General features: G+C 46.9%; 2 protein-coding genes across 3 annotated transcripts; both read right to left on the bottom strand.

Moving 5' to 3' along the window:
* Positions 1–5633: 5633 nt before the first annotated feature.
* On the bottom strand, positions 5634–7179 carry LOC117189073. Its single transcript, XM_033394045.1, has 2 exons — positions 6876–7179; positions 5634–6815 (listed from the first exon to the last, which is right to left on the bottom strand). The coding sequence occupies exons 1-2, from the start codon at positions 6923–6925 to the stop codon at positions 5729–5731; spliced, it is 1137 nt and encodes a 378-aa protein (XP_033249936.1). The 5' UTR covers positions 6926–7179; the 3' UTR covers positions 5634–5728.
* Positions 7180–13164: 5985 nt separating this feature from the next.
* On the bottom strand, positions 13165–18126 carry LOC108164701 (post-GPI attachment to proteins factor 2-like). Of its 2 annotated transcripts, none has more exons than XM_017300573.2 (5): positions 17696–18126; positions 16094–16273; positions 15756–16020; positions 15459–15677; positions 13165–15378 (listed from the first exon to the last, which is right to left on the bottom strand). In XM_017300573.2, exons 1-5 carry the CDS (start codon positions 17918–17920, stop codon positions 15218–15220), a joined length of 1050 nt encoding a protein of 349 aa, XP_017156062.1. In that variant the 5' UTR covers positions 17921–18126; the 3' UTR covers positions 13165–15217. The 2 variants fall into 2 exon arrangements, with proteins under 2 accessions (XP_017156062.1, XP_017156064.1); XM_017300575.1 differs by lacking the exon at positions 17696–18126 and adding an exon at positions 16359–16420.
* Positions 18127–18502: the final 376 nt, after the last annotated feature.

Below are 18502 nucleotides of genomic sequence, written 5' to 3'. Positions count from 1 at the left end.
AAATTCCTATATTTCCACTGCGAGACCTAGGATACGGACCTAAGAAATCAATATAGAGACGCTGGAAGAACCTTTGCGACTCGGCCGCTTTTCCCATCGGTGGACGTAACGGAGCGTTTGGAGCTTTTGACATTTTACATTGCTCGCAGGCTGCCACGTAGTCTTTTACGTCATTGACGAGTCCGGGCCAGAAATAATAACGCCGAATCCGCTCGAGTGTCTTGTGGACTCCACCATGGGAAGCCAGCGGATCATCGTGTGCTCTCTTAAGCACTTCTTTGACCATCCCCCTGGGTACCCACAACTTCCAAGCAAACGCGTCGTTAAGGATGTCTCCTTTTACATGCTCGGATCGCCGATAGATCAGAGAATCAACTATTTTAAGGTCGGGGAGTTGAGCCATATTGCTCTTAATTCCCTCCATCAGTTCCAAATATTCTCCCGATTTGAAATGAGCTGACTCAATGTCCACCAGCAAGCCATTGCTGAAATCCACTGCAGCCACTTGGTCATATGGGACCCTGGACAAGGCATCTGGAACAACATTCAGCTTCCCTCTTCTGTGTTGGATACTGAACCGGAAACCTTGCAGTTTTAAAGCCCATCTCGCTAACCTCGAATTCAAATCACTTTGAGACATGAGCCATTTCAGCGAGGCGTGATCCGTAATTACAGTGAACTCCTGACCCTCTACATAGGCTCTGAATCTTTTTATGCTCACCAGAGCAGCGAGACATTCCTGCTCTGTAACCGTATAGTTTCTTTGGGCTTTGTTAAGCTTCTTCGAAACGAAGGCTATCGGCAGTTCTTCCCCTTCGACCGACTTCTGTACCAGTACTCCGCCTACCCCGCTTTTACTGGCGTCGCAATGTATAAAAAATGGTTTGCTGAAGTCCGGACTTTGCAAGACCGGAGCACTGCAAAGCATGCCCTTTAACCGCTCAAAAGCTTCCTTGCCTTCTGTTGTCATCACGAATTTTTGCTTCGGCTTTAATAGGTCGGTCAACGGGGCGGATACAGACGCAAAGTTGTTTATGAATTTTCGATACCACCCTGCCAATCCCAGAAAGCTTCTCAACGCTTTCAACGACGTCGGCAATGGAAAATCCGAAATAGCCGAGACTTTTTCGGGGTCAGTGCGAATACCACCCTCTCCTATTATATGCCCTAGGTATCTCACAGAGCGCACACAGAATTTACTTTTCTCGATATTTAAGGTCAAGCCAGCTTCCCGAATCCGCGAGGCCACGGTGGCCAAAACGAGTAAATGTCTCTCAAACGTATCTGACACCAGCAATAAGTCGTCCAAATAAACGAAGACTTCGTTTCTAAGCGACGCAGGAATGACTTTATCCATTAAGCGTGTCATGGTTTGAGAGGCATTACAGAGACCAAACGGCATGACTTTATAATGATACAAGGGCCTCCCTGGAACCGTGAATGCAGTTTTACACCTAGATGCCGGATCCAAGGGGATCTGCCAATATGCATCCTTCAGGTCGAGACTACTTATGAACACTGCCTTCGGTAAACGGCTGAGAGTGCCATCTATTTGGGGAAGGGGGTACGCATCTTTTTCCGTAACCTCATAAACTTTTCTGCTGTCCAAACAAACTCTGACTTTTCCCGGTTTCCGGACAAGTACTACTGGCGAGGACCAAGGACTCTCAGATTCTTCAATCACTCCTAGTTGAAGCATCCTGTCAATCTCAGTGTACAATAACTTCTCAATTGCCGGGGAAACTGGAAAATGACGCTGCTTAACGGGCTTCGCGTTTCCAGTGTCTATTGAGTGTGACAACACCGAAGTTTTCCCGAGACCCGATGTCGCAAATGATGGAAAACGTTGGACCATTCCCTGCAATTTCAATTCCTGAATGTCTGTCAGAACGTGCTACTCTGTGGCGGCTGATATTTCCGCCACCTCTAAGGGTGGGGGCAAAAGATCGAACGACATCCAAAAATCAATTCCTAAATAAACATCCTGACTTAACGAAGGGATTATGTATATATATAATTCTTTACTTATACCTTTATACTCTATACTAGTCCTAAATTTACCAACTATTTTCTGATGACTTCCATCAGCGGTGCATGCCTTGGACAGCACCTTTTTAAACGGCTTCCTGCTGATAATATATTCTTTGGCCAGTTTCCCTCCGATGCAAGTCAGAGCAGCTCCTGTATCGAGCAAACCCACTCGCTTATTATCCAGAAGACCAACTTCAGCATAAGGGCGTTTGTCCCCTTTGTTTCTTCTAATGCTATTTATGTACTTTACTGACTCCCAGAATTTTTTTAACCGCCGACTGCTGCGAGAACTTGTCTTTGCTTTGTCGCCAAAGCTCGGAAACCCAATCTTCCTAATATTTTCCAGCTTAGTATGCCAAAAATACTCTGGCTGACCAGCCGAAAGGTAGTGTGTCATTTCCCGCTCCCCACCACTGCTATATATCCTCACTCCTTTGTCGCCGCTTGCCGGTTGGGAACACTGGTCAGTGGACGAGATGCTGCAGTGCTCCTTTGCGCGTTTTTTTGGCATCGCGCACATGAAGGTTTATAGGCATTAGGAATACCGCATCCATAGCAAAAAATTTTCCTTTTTTCCGCGCAGTCTTGATACCTATGCCCCTCCTTCCTGCAATTCCAGCATACGAGAGCAAAAGCGCCTATCTCATCCTCTACCTCTCCTTCAGAAAATTCTACGGCATCATCGATGTTCGCTTCCTCCCAGAGCTCTGATATCTGCTTCTTAAAGACCGATGGTTTCTGATAACCATGATTCTTACGGACTTCTTCTAAATAGCATTCCCTTTTCCTGCATATATCCCTCAAGGTTTCCATCGAATCTACCCGTATGTTAAGAATTTCATGCTGAATTTCCGGACGTAAATTACGCCTCACAATTTCAATCAGCGTCTTCTCACTAAGAGGCTGGTCGAGTCTATCAGTTAGCTTTAGGATGGCATCGTAGAAACTTTCGAACGTTTCTTTTTCCCTCTGTTTTCTATCCCTTATCATTTGGCGGATATCCACATCCGTTCTGGAGTCTCGGAATTGCTTCCTCAACGCAGCACAAAGCTCCTGCCAACGAACTACTCCTACCGACTTGTGATATCGCCAAAAGAAATCAGATGCCTTGCCATCAAATAGCGAATTCGCATTACCACACAGAAGTGAGAAATTTCCCTCTAACGTCTGATGAGTAAGGGCCTCAACTCTATAGATAAAGCAATCGATTCCTATTGTATCGGTGGTTCCTGAAAATCTTAATTTCCAGTTCGACATTATGTGGCCTACTTTGTCTGGTCTTTGGGCCAATTCTGAACCTACCGATCGGGCGCTGGTAGCACGCGGAGGTAACCCCGGATCTGGTTGCTGCCCATTGATTCCTAGTAGCTGCTCCAAAGAAGTATTCCTGCTAGTATTTGGATTTGGCGTTTGTCTTTGCTGCTCCATATTATTTATGTGAGCTTCTACATTGGTTTGAATGAGATTCGCCATTTGTTCTGTCAACTGAGTTAACAGCTCGTTCTGCATAGCCTTGACAGCGGCTGCAATTTCGGCAGACGTCTGGCTCATCTCGACGATGGACGGGTTCTCGCTCGCACTTAGCTCTTCACTTCTCGTTTCGGCCAAATCTGATAAGCTATCTGCTCTTGGGATTGGTACGAGTCTAGATTGCTGCCTCGTTAACACAGATGTGCTAGCTGGATTTGTAATGGTTTGAGCTATGCAAACCGAATCACAAGTTGGGCAAGTTGTTTTAACAGTGAAATGCGTTTTTATACATGCCTTATGAAACGGATGCCCGCACTTCGTTTTATAATTTTCCCCAGTTCCCAACTCGGACTTGCATAAGCTGCATTCTATGCTTCGAGGAGGCACCCCTTTTCGTGGCGATCTATCCGGACCCATAGAACTATTTAATTTCTTCCCAGAATTAATTACATCATATTGCGGAATAACCCCCCAATAAATGTATCAAATCTATTTATGTAGCCTGTATAATGTACATATGTATGTGAGTATATATAAAAAAAAATATAACAAAAATAAGATATAAACGAGGTGGAACGTTGTGAGTTGCTGCGGACACCGCAACTCTACAGTTATACCCGATACTAAGTCAGTATGGCTCTCCTCCGGCAGACGCCGCTAATATTAAACGACACGACAAGGAGTGCGTGCGAGAGAGACAGAAAATCAGTCTGAGCGTGACGTCGGGGGCTGCGTAGCCAGTGCAAATTGATTTGTTCCTTTTGGCTATAAAAATGATCTGATCTGATCCAGATTCAGCAATCTGATAGATATGGTCATTATCTATGATTCTGCGTTTTTAGTTTTCTCGAATGTGCAATATTGTGGATGCAACAGATTTTCGTCCTTTGTGGGGGCGGAAAAGGGTGGGGCGAAATTCTGAGATATACGTTTTTTAGTGAGATCTAACAGGAGTGCGGATACCAAATTTGGTTACTCTAGCCTTAATAGTCTCTGAGATTTTTGAATATCCCCAGATTTTCGTCCTTTGCGGGGGCGGAAGGGGGTGTGGCGAAATTTTGAAACAAACTCGTCTCGGTCCGATATATTAGGAGTGTGGATACCAAATTTGGTTGCACTAGCTTTTGTAGTCTCTGAGATCTAGGCGCTAATGTTTTACTCTAAGCAAAGCCGGCTATGCTACGTGTGTGTTAGAGAGAGACAGGGCGAGAAAAAATGAAATTTTTTTCTTGATGCTGGCTATAATAAAAATACGATCTTATTCAAAATCCGCAGTCTAAAAGATATGGTCATTCTCTACGATTCTGCGTGTTTGGTTTTCTCGTATCTTTAAAATTGTGGATGCCACAGATTTTCGTCCTTTGTGGGGGCGGAAGTGGGCGGGGCGAAGTTTTGAAATATTTTTGTAGCAGTGACATATCACAGAAGTCTGGATCCAAAACATCGTTGCTCTAGCTCTTATAGTCTTTGAGCACTAGGCGCTGAAGGGGACGGACAGACGGACGGACGGACGGACGGACAGACAGACAGGGCTCAATCGACTCGGCTATTGATGCTGATCAAGAATATATATACTTTATGGGGTCGGAAACGATTCCGTCTGGACGTTACACATATCCACTTTTACCACAAATCTAATATACCCCAATACTCATTTTGAGTATCGGGTATAAAAATATCAATCGTTGCAGAACTTTTGTTGAACTTTCTTTGCCTTTCAATGCAGTCTTTAATCTATTATATTTTGGCCATAATTCAGCTGGCTATCATCACTTCTTCTACGCCTAATCAATGCCCTCAAAATACTATTTCGGTTATACGATGGCATCTCCTCTGCTCTGTGGAGTGGCCTCTGTCCCGTTTTTGTTTGGTAATACTCGAAAACGAAACGTTTTCTGCCACTGCCAAACAATTGGCGGGCGCTGACAAGTCACTTTTTTGTGCCCCACCATTCCCTCATTTTTTGTTGCCATTTTTCGTAAGCTGTCTGCCTGCCTTTTCACTTTCTTCGGCGATACCTTTTGGCCACGACTGAAAAAGGGAAACCCCAAACATTCAGTGGCGAACGAATGCAAGAAGCCCGGCCTTTAGTGTGTGGTAGGGGGGCAGGGAGGGAAGGACAGGGATAGGGATATCCTTGAGAGCATTGGGCCCTCCGACAACATTTTATTTGAGACAGTTTGCTGATCAAAAACGTTGAGAATTTAAGTACATTTTATGGATCGTATTAGTGCCGGGAAGGGCGCGGGAATGGCGGCTGACGAAAGTCCAAAATGTAGCGATCACTCACACCCGGATAGCCACCCACGGATCGGGCTCCTCCTGCGTTGGACGATGCCTTTGGCGCATCGGAGTCGCTTTCCTTGGCATTCCAGGCGCCGTGAGACTTGGTCCTGATGGTGTGCGGACGTGTCGTCCAGCTGTGGTCATAAGTGTCCTTAAAATTGTTGTTCGCGAAGCTGCGAATCTTCGGGGAGCTGCACCCGTTTGCCGGCTTGTTGTTCGGCGTTGAGGTGCACCCGGTCCACATTGAGTGATCGAAGATGCCCGAAGGCGGCTCCGATGACTCCTCACTCCCCGCGGACATCTCCGACATCATGTGGTGGGACATCTCATCGATTTCGTCGCGTATCTCCTGTATGACCCTTTCGAGGGCATCCAGCACCCGCCCATTCGCCTCCTCCTCGATGGCATCGTGCAGTCGCTGCTTTTGCTCCGATGTCAGCCGGAATTTCGGCGACCGCTTGACGGTCACCTGCGGATCGTCCGCCTGCGCGGAGATCCCGATCATGCCGAAGCTCTCGAACACCAGATTCATGCAGCGGGCATCCAGCGGTGCCCTCTCGCTCCTCGCGGACGAGGCCCCAAAGGGTCCCTTTCTGGCGAGCACTCGGGCCGTCTGAGTGGTCACGGGCTTGGGCGCCGTCTCAAATTCATTCTCATCTAGCGCTCTTTCTGTTGCCGTGGCCGTTGCCGCCTCCTGGTGCGGCACGGGTGGCTTGCTGCTGCTTTTGCTGTTGCTGGTGACGCTGTCCTGCCAAATCCTGTCCTTCATACGCACCCAATGGGGCAGCAGGGTTCGTGCCAATGGAGGCTGCTCCCCGGTGCCCGACGACGATTTGGACTGCTGCCGCCGCTTCGATGCGTGCCGTGGCTCCTCCAGGGGCGGAAAGTGTGCGGGATTGTCGTACGGCAGATCCCCCAGACTCCCGGGACTGCTGCTAGTGCTGGCCGGAACAAAGTTCCGCCAGACCCCGCGAGAGCTCGCCTGCAACCGATCGCCCATCTGTCCGGACGGCGACAAATGTAGCTTTCTGTGGTTTAGGGGAGGAGTCTCGTTACTCCTTTGCCTTGCTCCTCAGTCCGTTACTCACTTGGCTTTGTGTCCCTTTGGCGCTGTGGCTTTTCTGGTGGCGACGTTCATTCTAATACCTGTTTGACGTTTTTGCGTCAGTCGAAATATTCTATTTGGTTGGCACTCGTTGAGGGATTCACGCACGGCACACAGCCTTCTGGGATTGCCTTGAAGGTTTGAACCCCCTGTGGAACGAATTCGACTCGTCTCTGAATTTGGTTATTGCCGGTAAATCAGCTGTTTGCGTTTGCATTTCCCATTCGCGCGTTAACGTTGAATGATGGCTAAAGCAGCTTTTAACTGTGGCATGACTTCTCTCTCTCTCAGTCGTTTCCCCCCTTTCCACGCAGATTCTGTGGTTGATTTATGTCGATTTGCAGATCAATTATGCAATAGTTCCACAAAGTAAGAACTGAGGGTCATATTATTTAATATACATATATGATTAATTTATACCCAATATTAGACCAATTTTCGTTGAAAAATGTGTACAAAATAATGAAAAACGAGGGGGAACGTTGTGAGTTGCTGCGGACACCGCAACTCTACAGTTATACCCGATACTAAGTCAGTATGGCTCTCCTCCGGCAGACGCCGCTAATATTAAACGACACGACAAAGAGTGCGTGCGAGAGAGACAGAAAATCAGTCTGAGCGTGACGTCGGGCGCTGCGTAGCCAGTGCAAATTGATTTGTTCCTTTTGGCTATAAAAATGATCTGATCTGATCCAGATGCAGCAATCTGATAGATATGGTCATTATCTATGACAGACGGACAGACGGACGGACGGACGGACGGACGGACAGACAGACAGGGCTCAATCGACTCGGCTATTGATGCTGATCAAGAATATATATACTTTATGGGGTCGGAAACGATTCCTTCTGGACGTTACACACATCCACTTTTACCACAAATCTAATATACCCCAATACTCATTTTGAGTATCGGGTATAAAAACAAATGAGTGCGGCGCTCCCCAAATGCCAACTGGGAGCAATCCCAAGCTCGGAAAGGCAGCGGCCCAAAGGCCTGGCCCAACCGGCTCTATAGTAGGGAATACCTGCAAGGTGGAAGGTGCCTGTTCGAACCCGAGGGGGTCCCATCCCGAATCCGGTGTGGGTGGCAAGGTAACTCCCGAAGCTGACACCTTGGAAGGAAAGCTAAGCAATATTGCGGCTGCCCGACCTTCTGGTAAAGCGGAGGGGGTTGACTTGCCGTCGACAAGCGCCCAAGCCAGACGCTACACATATGCCGAAAAGAGGAGTGCAGGGCACATACTCCGTCGGCAACACGCCAGCAGTGAAGCCAGCCCATCAGCCGACTGGCTGAAGAAGGTGGAATGGGCTTCGGCCGTGCTCCCGGAGTTCACCTTGGAACAGAAAAAGGTGGCTCCCCAAGCCAAGAGGCAGCGCTCGCAGGAGACACCGGGACCGGTAGCAAAGCGCTCCAGAGTGCTGCCAAATGTCTCCTTTGCGCAGATTGCCAAGGAGAGGACGCTAATTGGTGTCCTCAACAGAGGCAGCGCAGAGGGTAGAATCCCAAGGAGTCAGTGGAAGTGGGTGGAAGCGGCACTGGCCGACCGCTGCTTCGAACTCCTCGACAAAGACCCTGGACCTCCGCCAGTCTGCAAGGACATGGGGTGGTTCCAGGGCAATGTTAAGATAATTGCCTGCGAAGACGAGCGCTCTGTAAAGCTTTATAAAGCGGCGGTAGCGCAGGTCGGCGAGGTCTATGCTGGGGCGAAACTCGTCGCAGTCGACTGGAGCGAGGTGCCCAGCAGACCGAGGGCCAGAATTTGGGTGCCGGCTACCTTTAAGGAGCCAGAACGCATCCTCAAGATGCTGCAGAGATGCAACCCAGGACTACCAACCTCAGATTGGAAGGTAACCAAGGTTGAGACGACACAAGGGCCGACTAACCAGGCAGTGCTCGTTCTCAATAAAGAGTCGCTGGCCCCGATAGAGGCAGCAAAAGGAGAGCTAAACTTCGGCTTCAGCTCGGTCACCATCAAGGTGTATAAATCGGACGCGGCGGCCGCGGCGGCCGCGGCGCTTCCTGTCGTCAACCCAGACGTGCAGGATGTCGCTGCGGAGATCGAAGCGCCTGACGACGAGCTGGAGCCAGACCAGGAAGGCTTCTCCTCAGAGACAGAGCTGATGCTCGACTTTGAGTCAATGTGCCGAGAGAGAGTCTCAGATGACTCGGACGCGGACATCACGGTGGTGGAGAATCTTGAAGATGGTCCTAAGGATCCTTCAAATAAATCTCCACCACTGTAAAGCAGCATCGGCTGCTCTCATACTCCGCCTAGACGCAAGCGGAGCCGACGTAGTCCTGATCCAGGAGCCTTGGGTGGTAGGAGGCAAGGTCTGTGGATTGGGGACGAGGGAATACAAGATCATTGTATCCCAAAATGAAGGTAAAATCCGTACCTGCATACTTGATAGAAAGCACCTAAATATCTTTCTGCTCCATAATTATAGCGATGGCGATAACACGCCGGTAAGCCTAGAACTAAAAGGGAATCATCTCAGGCTGGTGGCGTCCTATATGGCCCACGAGGAGGATGATCCTCCGAACGACCTTGTTCGCAAAATAGCCAGCGACAGCGAAAGGACGGACAAAGACCTACTTATAGGTTGCGATGCCAACGCCCACCACACCCAATGGGGGAGCACGGACACGAATGTAAGGGGTGAGTCACTGTTCAGCTTCATCCTGAACTCAAATTTATTCATATGCAATCGGGGTAACGACCCCACATTTATAATTAAAAATCGGCAGGAGGTCATTGACCTTACGCTAGTGTCAAGCAAACTGCTGGACACAATCAAGAGCTGGAGAGTCCTAGGAGACCACTCCTTCTCGGACCACAGGTATATCGAGACGATATTATCCTTCGATATTCCCAAACCAACCGACTATATCAACCCCAGAAAAGCCAACTGGGAAAAATATAACACAACCCTGGAGGAGCTACTCCCTCCTAACGCCCCTAATTGCCCGAACACTGAAGACAACCTAAACCGTCTTGTGAACAGGTTTACGGATGCGTGCAACAAAGCCTTCAAGGCAGCATGCCCTTCTACCAGACCAAGGGGGAAGAAGAAACCCCCTGGTGGTCTAAGCAACTAGACACCCTTCGTAGAACTTGTAGGACTCTATTCAATAGAGCCACAAGAACTAAGGAGGATACTCACTGGGCAGACTATAAAACCAGTCTAGCACTATACAAAAAGGAAACGAGGAAGGCTAAAAGAGCCTCCTGGCAAAAATATTGCTCCGAAATCGAGGAAACTTCGGAGGCCGCAAGACTCCGGAAAGTTCTCTCAAAAACTACCCCCTTGGTAGGTTACCTCAAAAAGAATGATGGCACGTGGACCAACTCTAGTGAGGAGTCCCTACACATTCTGCTCGACACGCATTTCCCCGGATGCACATCCACCGAGCCGTCACACCTCCCAGGAGAGGGATCGGTAGAATCGATGGACCATATCCTTACAAAACGGAACATAAGTTGGGCAGTAAACAGCTTCAACCCGTTTAAATCGCCAGGCCCGGACCAGGTAATCCCGGCCCAACTTCAGAAGGCCGGGGAGACGGCCATCAACTGGCTACATAGTATCTTCAGGAAGATACTGGCGGTATGTACAATACCGCAAGCGTGGCTTAAGGCTAGGATAGTTTTCATCCCTAAAGCAGGCAAAGCCTCAAACTCAACCCCGAAAGACTTTAGACCAATCAGTTTATCGTCTTTCCTACTCAAAACCTTTGAGAGACTTATCGGGTTACAATTACGGACTACCATAAGTCCCCAGCTGTACTCAAGTGCGCAGCATGCCTACCGGAAAGGAAAATCCACGGAAACGGCACTTCACGAAGTGATCTCGAGTGTAGAAAAATCCCTGCATCTCAAAGAATACTCACTAATAGCTATTCTCGACGTCACACCGGGCGCCATTACAGAAGCCCTGACTGACCTGGGGGTGGACCGTCACTTGGTGATGCTCATTGATCAATTGCTCATACGCAGGACGGTGACATCATCGATGGGATCGTCCGCCCAGTCAAGGTATGTCAACAGAGGAACCCCGCAAGGGGGAGTTCTGTCTCCTCTTCTATGGAACATTGCAGTCAATAAGATTCTATGCGACCTGGAAGAGGGGGCTGTAAAGTAGTGGCATACGCGGATGACGTTGCAATTATCTTTGCGGGGAAATACCCCCAAACACTATGCGACCTAATGACCGCAAAGCTTGCTCGATTGTCCGAATGGACAGAACCGCGCGGATTGGGACTAAATCCCTCGAAAACGGAACTCGTGTTATTCACAAAAAAATACAAGGTCCCGCCCCTCAACCCCCCAACACTAAACGGATACAGGCTCTCCTTCAGCGACAGTGCCAGTTACTTAGGGTTGGTAATTGACAAAAAGCTTAGCTGGAACCTGAATGTCAAGGATAGAGTGAGGAAGGCAACGACAGCACTCTATACTTGCAAAAAAGCTATCGGCCTAAAGTGGGGCATGAACCCAAGCATAGTCCGATGGATATATCTGGCAATAGTCAGACCTATAATACTCTACGGAGTTACTGTCTGGTGGCCTGCCCTAACAAAAAGGACAATCACCAATCAGCTGGGCAAGGTTCAGCGAACAGCCGCCCGCTGCATCAGTGGAGCTCTTCGAACTACACCAAATGATGCGCTAAACGCCATGTTATGCCTTCAGAGCCTTGACTTTGCAGGAAAGGAGCGGGCAGAAATGGCAGCAATACGTCTTAGGGACTTTGAACAATGGGTACCCCAGAACATAGGTCACTCATCTATACTAAATAAAAACAACATGGTCCCAGCAAGAACGGACTATCAAGTTCCAATGGAGCACAAGGAGACTCCATTCAGCATAATCATCCCTCATAGAGACGATTGGCTCGAGGGACTCCCCGGCCCAGACGGGGCCATAAGCATCTTCACGGATGGCTCAAAACTGGACGGCAGGGTTGGAGGAGGAATCTACTCTGAACAACTTAACATAAGGCAATCTTTCAGGCTTCCGGATCACTGTAGCGTCTTCCAAGCGGAAGTTACAGCAATCAGGGAGGCTCTGTACTGCCTTCACACGGTTACCACCACGGCAACCAATCTAAACATCTACAGCGACAGCCAAGCTGCGATCAGATCACTTAACGCGATCTCCTCGAACTCGGCTACTGTGGCGAAGTGCCGCAGATCTCTTCACGAGATGGCTCAGCAATTTGCTATCAGCCTTATATGGGTCCCGGGCCACCGGGATATCGAGGGCAACTGCATAGCGGACGAGCTGGCCAGATCTGGCACTACAACCCCCCTTCTCCAAGATAAGGAGGATATTTGTATGCCTATGGCCACCTGCAAGCTCATCATAAAGGAGCAGTACACGCGACTGATAGACAAAAAGTGGCAAATAGGGCCACGTTGTCGCACAGCTCGGCAAACATGGCCGACCATAGATAAGAAGCGCACCTCAGAGCTCTGCAAACTAGGCAGGGAAAGGTGCAGCGCAGTCATACGTTCCCTCACAGGACACTGGCTAGCAGGCACCCACGCAAACAGGCTGGGTGCCCCATACAATGATTTCTGCCGCAGCTGCAGAGACGAGGACGAGGAGGAAACAGTGGAACACCTGTTCTGTTCCTGTCCAGCTCTCAGCAGAAGGAGGCTGCATCACTTGGGCTCTGCCTTTCTGAACGACATCTCGGAGATGTCCACGCTATGTCCCAGAAAGATCGTCAACTTTATAAGGGCATCTGGATGGGACAACTGTTGACATAAAGTCTCATCTGCAGGGAGGGAATGATCCCAAGCGGTATCACAACGGGCCGAAACCGGCCTAAGTGTGCTGGGCTCCGAGCGAGCTTGGCGGCCGTCTCTACCTAACCTAACCTAACCTAAGGTTAAAAGGTTAATAAAAGTTTAAAAATAAAACGTAAGTGAGTCTAGAATGTAGGGACATTGTGGCGCTGAAAAAGAAAATTGCCGCAATGAATAATCGCTGCACGAAAAGACGATATCCCACCACGAAAAAGAAAATCCCACAAAAAGGAAGCAATTCCACCCAACGACTATCGATACTATCGACTGAATACGAGTGGTGCGCGCCAAAGTGGAATAAATGATGCAGTGAAGCACGATTTGAGAGTGCGAAAATTAAAAAAAAAAACTGCGTAGGGAAGTTTCTATACCCTTTCTATATCTCGAAACTTTTGCTGGACATATACCAATATTACATTATTAATTGAAAAATGTTCGCAAAAGCTATAGTAAATGTTGTATGTGGTATTAAACTTTATTCAAATAAGGAAGCTACAAAGTTACATATTGCATAGTTAATTTGTTATTTGGGTTTCTGATTTTCCATGTTGTTTTTCTTAATAAATCGCTTACTTTGTGTCGCCTAAAAATAAATGTATGCAAAGGTAAAAAGGTTGCATTTTAAAAAGTGACCATCTATCCAACAATTCGTACATCCGTTTAAGAAGGTATTCGCCATACAATACGAGTACATAGTACATATGTATGTACATGCATAAATACGAGTACATGCTATATATGTAAAATCAATCGAAAATAGCCTGTGAGAGAGGGTACAACTACACATGCATATCATATGGAACAGGAGGTACATTGCATACAATACCAGTGTCCAGTATACAGTATATTTTGTATGTACATATATATGTAGTATATCTTTATAAAGCGTAAGAGAGGCACATAATTAGAAGTGCTCCAACGGCGGAGGAGGGGCAACAGAGATACAAAACATGAGCGAAACGGAAGGGCAGACATAGAACTTTTAGAATGTATCGTATCGCATCAACAACAGGTAATTCAATTCAATTCAAATAATTGCATAACATATACCTACTATACTACATAGATATGTACATATGTATATCTACAATATATATAGGTATATAATTCCCCCCATATATTCCATTTGTGTCGTGTGAGTATTAACAATTGTTTCCATTAGTTTAGCTACATCTTTGCCTTGGTTTAGTTTACATAATTCAAAGGATTAAAATTCAAACGGATATCTGTATCTCTTTCGCAAATACAATGCAATGCATAATTCATATTGCAATGTATAATAATAATAATAGTATTTTACTTATGGAATAAAAGAGTTTTTCCTTGACTGCTGCTTCCGCTTCAGTTTCGCTTCTTCTGCTGTTTTTGTTGTGTATGGTACAAGATTCAATGCTATTACATTTGTTCAGATAGAAAAAAAAAAACATACATACATACATACACACATACATGCGAGTATGTGTTGTTCCCCCCTTCAACATTCGGTGTATGAGAGGCTCTTAATTTGGTTTACAATTCGTTTAGTTTAGCTATATGAATGCCACTCGTTCAGCAAATACAACTTTTTGGAGGGTGGTAGGGGAGGGGGGGTTGTTTCACCTTATTTCACATCTATCTGTACTTCATTCTCCATTTATTGGCTAATTAGAATTGTTGTTTAATTGCTAGATTTGTTTATCATCAATCAGAAGGTCTGTCTGTGTGTACATATATGTGTGTGTAGAATTCCCCCATGTGGTTTGTTGTTTGTGGTTCGTTGCCTGTCTCTATTGTCTGAATTCTGTTCAGGGGTACTAGGAGCCCAATAGGGCCACCAAACAATTTCACACAAGTTTTGATGATGTTTCCTATTTCTGTATAAACGATATGTACGTCTAAGTGCTACTATGTAATAAACGCTGACTCCTTGAATTTTGGAATTGACATGAGATCTGCTTGAAAGCGGCCTCTGCTGCTCTGTTACTCTGCCACTCTTCTAATGGTATTTGGTAGTGTTCTGTTCTTTCTTTTGCGAGCTACGGTCGTCGTCTAGGCATACATACATATGTCTACTCTATGGTTTTTCTTTGGTTTTCCTTTTGTTTGGGTGCACTTAAACCTTACGTTTACGTTACTTAATTCATTTACTCGTAATTCGAATGTGTACAAAGGACATTATGCCCGTACGATATATAATTAGAATATTTTTGGAACTATGGAACATTTCGCTTTCGTTTCGGTTTCTGTTTAAACACATTTTCCTTTCCTTTCCGCTTTTGGTTTTTGGTTTTTCCTTTTTTCTTTTTCTTTTGGGAGTTTGTAGAGAGGGAGAGAGAGAAAATTGAGAAAAAAATAGAATGATTTACACGTAGAATGTTTCTGTTGCAATGGAAGCGCTTAGGTTTAAACTTTAAAGTTGATGAAGATCAATAATTGTACGCTTCGTATGGGAATCACACACACACAGACACTATGTACTAGAGAAGAAAATCCGGAAATTAAACGAACGAATGGAGTGCTCTCCAGCTCTAGTCGATTTTCGGCCTGTTGCTCAAGTACTGCGATATATTTTCCAGCGGCCCCTGAACAATCACCATGTACTGCGATGGGAAGTCCCATATGATGGTGAAGTGGTACAGCATATTGGCAATGGCGATCAAGTACTCAAAGAACGCGAACCAGCTGAAGGCTGCATGAGGGGTAGCGATTGGTTTCAAATTAGTCAAAGATCTAAAGCAAACTCCTGTTCTGTCTTGTACTTTTACTCACCCAAATCGTGACAGTAGAAGCGATGTTTGGCAAAGAAGATCAGCAGACCGATGGTGCTCAGTATGGAGGCCACAAAGAAGAACTTCTTCCACTTGATCGACTGCTGCTGTTGGACATTCAGCGACTGGCCAGCATTGAGGATACCATTCAGCTTGATGGTGGCCAGCATATAGCACAGCGAGCATATCATGAACGTGATGAAGATTCTCTCGTGCACGGCTGCCGGCAAAGAAATCCATAATTAGCTCAAATTTAAGTATTCGGTTTATGCTGTTGTATGCTGTGGCATGTGCTTACGATAGTTCTCCCGATTTGATATATAGGTGACGCCGCCCAGGGCCGCTATCTCAATGCAATTGAGCACCAGAATCAGACTGATCAGCCAGCTGGCCTGCGGCACCAGCTCCGGGCTGATCCGCTTCAGCTGCGACCGATAGTAGTTCTTGTAGACGAAGGCAATGGGGATGCGTGGTCCAATGTGTAGCGCAATGCTAAAACGCCAGAAGTAGCGCTGTGGACTGACGCCCGTAATTGCACTTATCGAGGGTATTATATTATATACCTATACAGCCGTTAAGGGAGAGAAGGTTAACCCATTTCTTTCGGTGCTCTTTGGGGGCTATTCGGACACTCACGCGGCAATGTGTCTCGTGTACATCGTCGTACTGGTAGACGTAGGCGGTCACAAAGCACGTGAAGAGCGTCACCAGAGGCAGCAGAGCGGTCACTATGCAGATCTCATGGAAGCTCGCCAGATAGTGTATGGCCATGGGCTGCTGCTGCTGTTGCTGTTGCGGCTGCGCATGCTTTGTGGCCTGCAAATATGGGATGGCATTAGTAAATTGTTCGGGAGGGGGTGGGGCGGAGCCATCTATGGGTTCCTGTTTCGAGGAGGCTTACCTCGCGCTAATGAGTTAGGTTTTCTGATTTCAATTTGGTTAAATTAGCAACAATAAAAAGCGCTAAAAATAAATGTGAAAGGAGAATATGAATAAATCAATAAGCGAACAAACAAAAAAACCCCATAAACAGAACAGAACCAAAGTTGATGCCAAAACAACTATTTATAAATGCACGCATATGTATATGTACTCGTACTTGCTGATGAGACTCGTACGAAAACTGAATAATGAATGAAGACCGAGGGACCGACCACGAATCACAGCCTCCTACAGTGTGGAGCAGGGGAAATGGAGGGGGGGATTATAAATAAACATATCCTTGAGTGGGTGGCAAGGCCGTTTACCATCATGGCAAAGGATTAATGGCCAAAAATAGATAGCGACTGGAACTGAAACTGGAACTCTCCATCCGTCCGTCCATTCATCCTGACGTAATCAGGCTCACAGCTGGTGCCGGATGCCGCATGCCGCCTGTCGCTCTCCAAAATTAATTAGCCCCAAATTAATAGGAAGCGTTGGCGGCCAGGCGTTTCAAATGAAATTAAATGGGTTGTGATTAAATCAGGGACCAGACAGGACTTGTCACGGAACATTGTGGCACACACAAAACCCACGCGTGCTGCCATGACCCATGGACATGCGAAGAGACAGCGACGGACACAGAGACAAAGAGAGAGAGCGGTGGAGCAAGCAAGTGGCACGAAATACGATGGTAAGAGAAGTGGTGGTGGGGTGGGAGGGCTCTGTAATTTCTGAATGATGGAAACATAACGGTAAATAACATTGGGGAGAGCAAAACAAATCGAAGAAAAACGCATTTCGAAAATTGCAAAACAAAAGCGAAAAGCAAAATGGAACAAGCCCACGTAAAAAAGCCATGGTGAAACGGGGAGGGGGTATGTACATGTTTGTGAGTGTACTTGTGTGCGGCATGCGCAGCACAGGCGGGAAATGGGTCTTCTAACTGCGAAAATTACGGCAACGGAAGAACAAGGAGGAGGGATAAATAAAACAAGCACACACACATACAGGAATTCACAGACCACCCACGCTCACACACACAAATACGCAAACACCATGCATAGTCAAGCAGGACGGTGGGGTGGCTGGGCAGGGACAGGGTGGCTATGGCTAGAGCGGGGTCAGGTCATAAGCGTGCGCTCGCTGCCTTTCGGCTTTGGGTTAATGTTATATAATTTTTTGGCAACACACAATATCCACAAACACGCAGAAATATCAAGAAAAAAAAACAACAATTATTGGCACACAGATTATTTGGTAAAATCTAAATGCACGCAATTTCCATGGTTACACATGCTTTACTCCCGCTCTCACCGCCGTTGACGGATCGTGGAGGGAGCAGCTGTCGCCGCTGGATCCACCGCTTCCGCTGCAGATGACGCTGCCAATGCCACCGCCGCCATCACTGATTTTTCTGGATTTTGCCTCCGGTATCGCCCCGCTGCTATCTGCCGCTGATGATAATACTGCACCACATCCTGTCCTCGTTCCCCCGGATGACGATGACGTTACTGCTGTCGAGTTCTGTATATTCTGCATATTTGTCGGCGGCGTCGTCGTTGCTGTTGATTGTTTGGCTGTGGATGATGCCCTTTCGCATAATTTGTATGCCCTGCTGTTACCGCCGAACGACGCGCGCGCCTCACTCGCAGCTGCCTTTTTTTAATGAAATTAAACACTTCGCAGTCAAGTCCAGCCCCCTTTTCGCTTTTTTGCCCACCTGCTTTTTGTAACGAGGCTTCGGTCACACTATTTGGCCGAAACAAACGTGGATGTACCGCTAACTATTGCAGACAGTGTGACCGTGGCTTTATCGATGAAATATACCGTTCGACCCTTAGAAATACACATATTTCAGATATATTTATTTCAAAATATATTGTAAATATACCGATGAACAAACGAACTTAGCCCAGTTAAGCCCCCTCGGCTGAGGTAAAGGGCGGAAAATATTACTGATTGTAAATTCTTGTTGTAGATCCATGCCATCTTTCCTCTGAACTTAAAAGAACATGTTATCTTTAACCAGAACTGCGCTAAAATTATTCAATATTCATTATTTTCAGTGGAATATTAAAATGTCTGCGATTGGTTAGTCGGGGAAACCATATTCCTCGATTT

Source organism: Drosophila miranda, chromosome XL (assembly GCF_003369915.1).
Source record: "Drosophila miranda strain MSH22 chromosome XL, D.miranda_PacBio2.1, whole genome shotgun sequence".
Taxonomy (NCBI): Eukaryota; Metazoa; Arthropoda; class Insecta; order Diptera; family Drosophilidae; genus Drosophila; species Drosophila miranda.
The sequence above is the reverse complement of the archived record's forward strand: the minus strand, read 5'-3'. Positions and strand labels throughout refer to the sequence as shown.

What these genes read in the sequence shown, in the direction of transcription:
- LOC108164701 (XM_017300573.2), bottom strand. Translation starts at nt 17,920, where the DNA reads ATGCAGAATATACAGAACTCGACAGCAGTAACGTCATCGTCATCCGGG. An exon ending in TCCACGATCCGTCAACGGCG is followed by an intron (nt 16,274 to 17,695) that starts GTGAGAGCGGGA and finishes CCATATTTGCAG; the next exon opens with GCCACAAAGCATGCGCAGCC. An exon ending in CTTCTACTGTCACGATTTGG is followed by an intron (nt 15,379 to 15,458) that starts GTGAGTAAAAGT and finishes CCCCTCATGCAG; the next exon opens with CCTTCAGCTGGTTCGCGTTC.
- LOC117189073 (XM_033394045.1), bottom strand. Translation starts at nt 6,925, where the DNA reads ATGAACGTCGCCACCAGAAAAGCCACAGCGCCAAAGGGACACAAAGCC. An exon ending in CCAAAGGGACACAAAGCCAA is followed by an intron (nt 6,816 to 6,875) that starts GTGAGTAACGGA and finishes CCTAAACCACAG; the next exon opens with AAAGCTACATTTGTCGCCGT.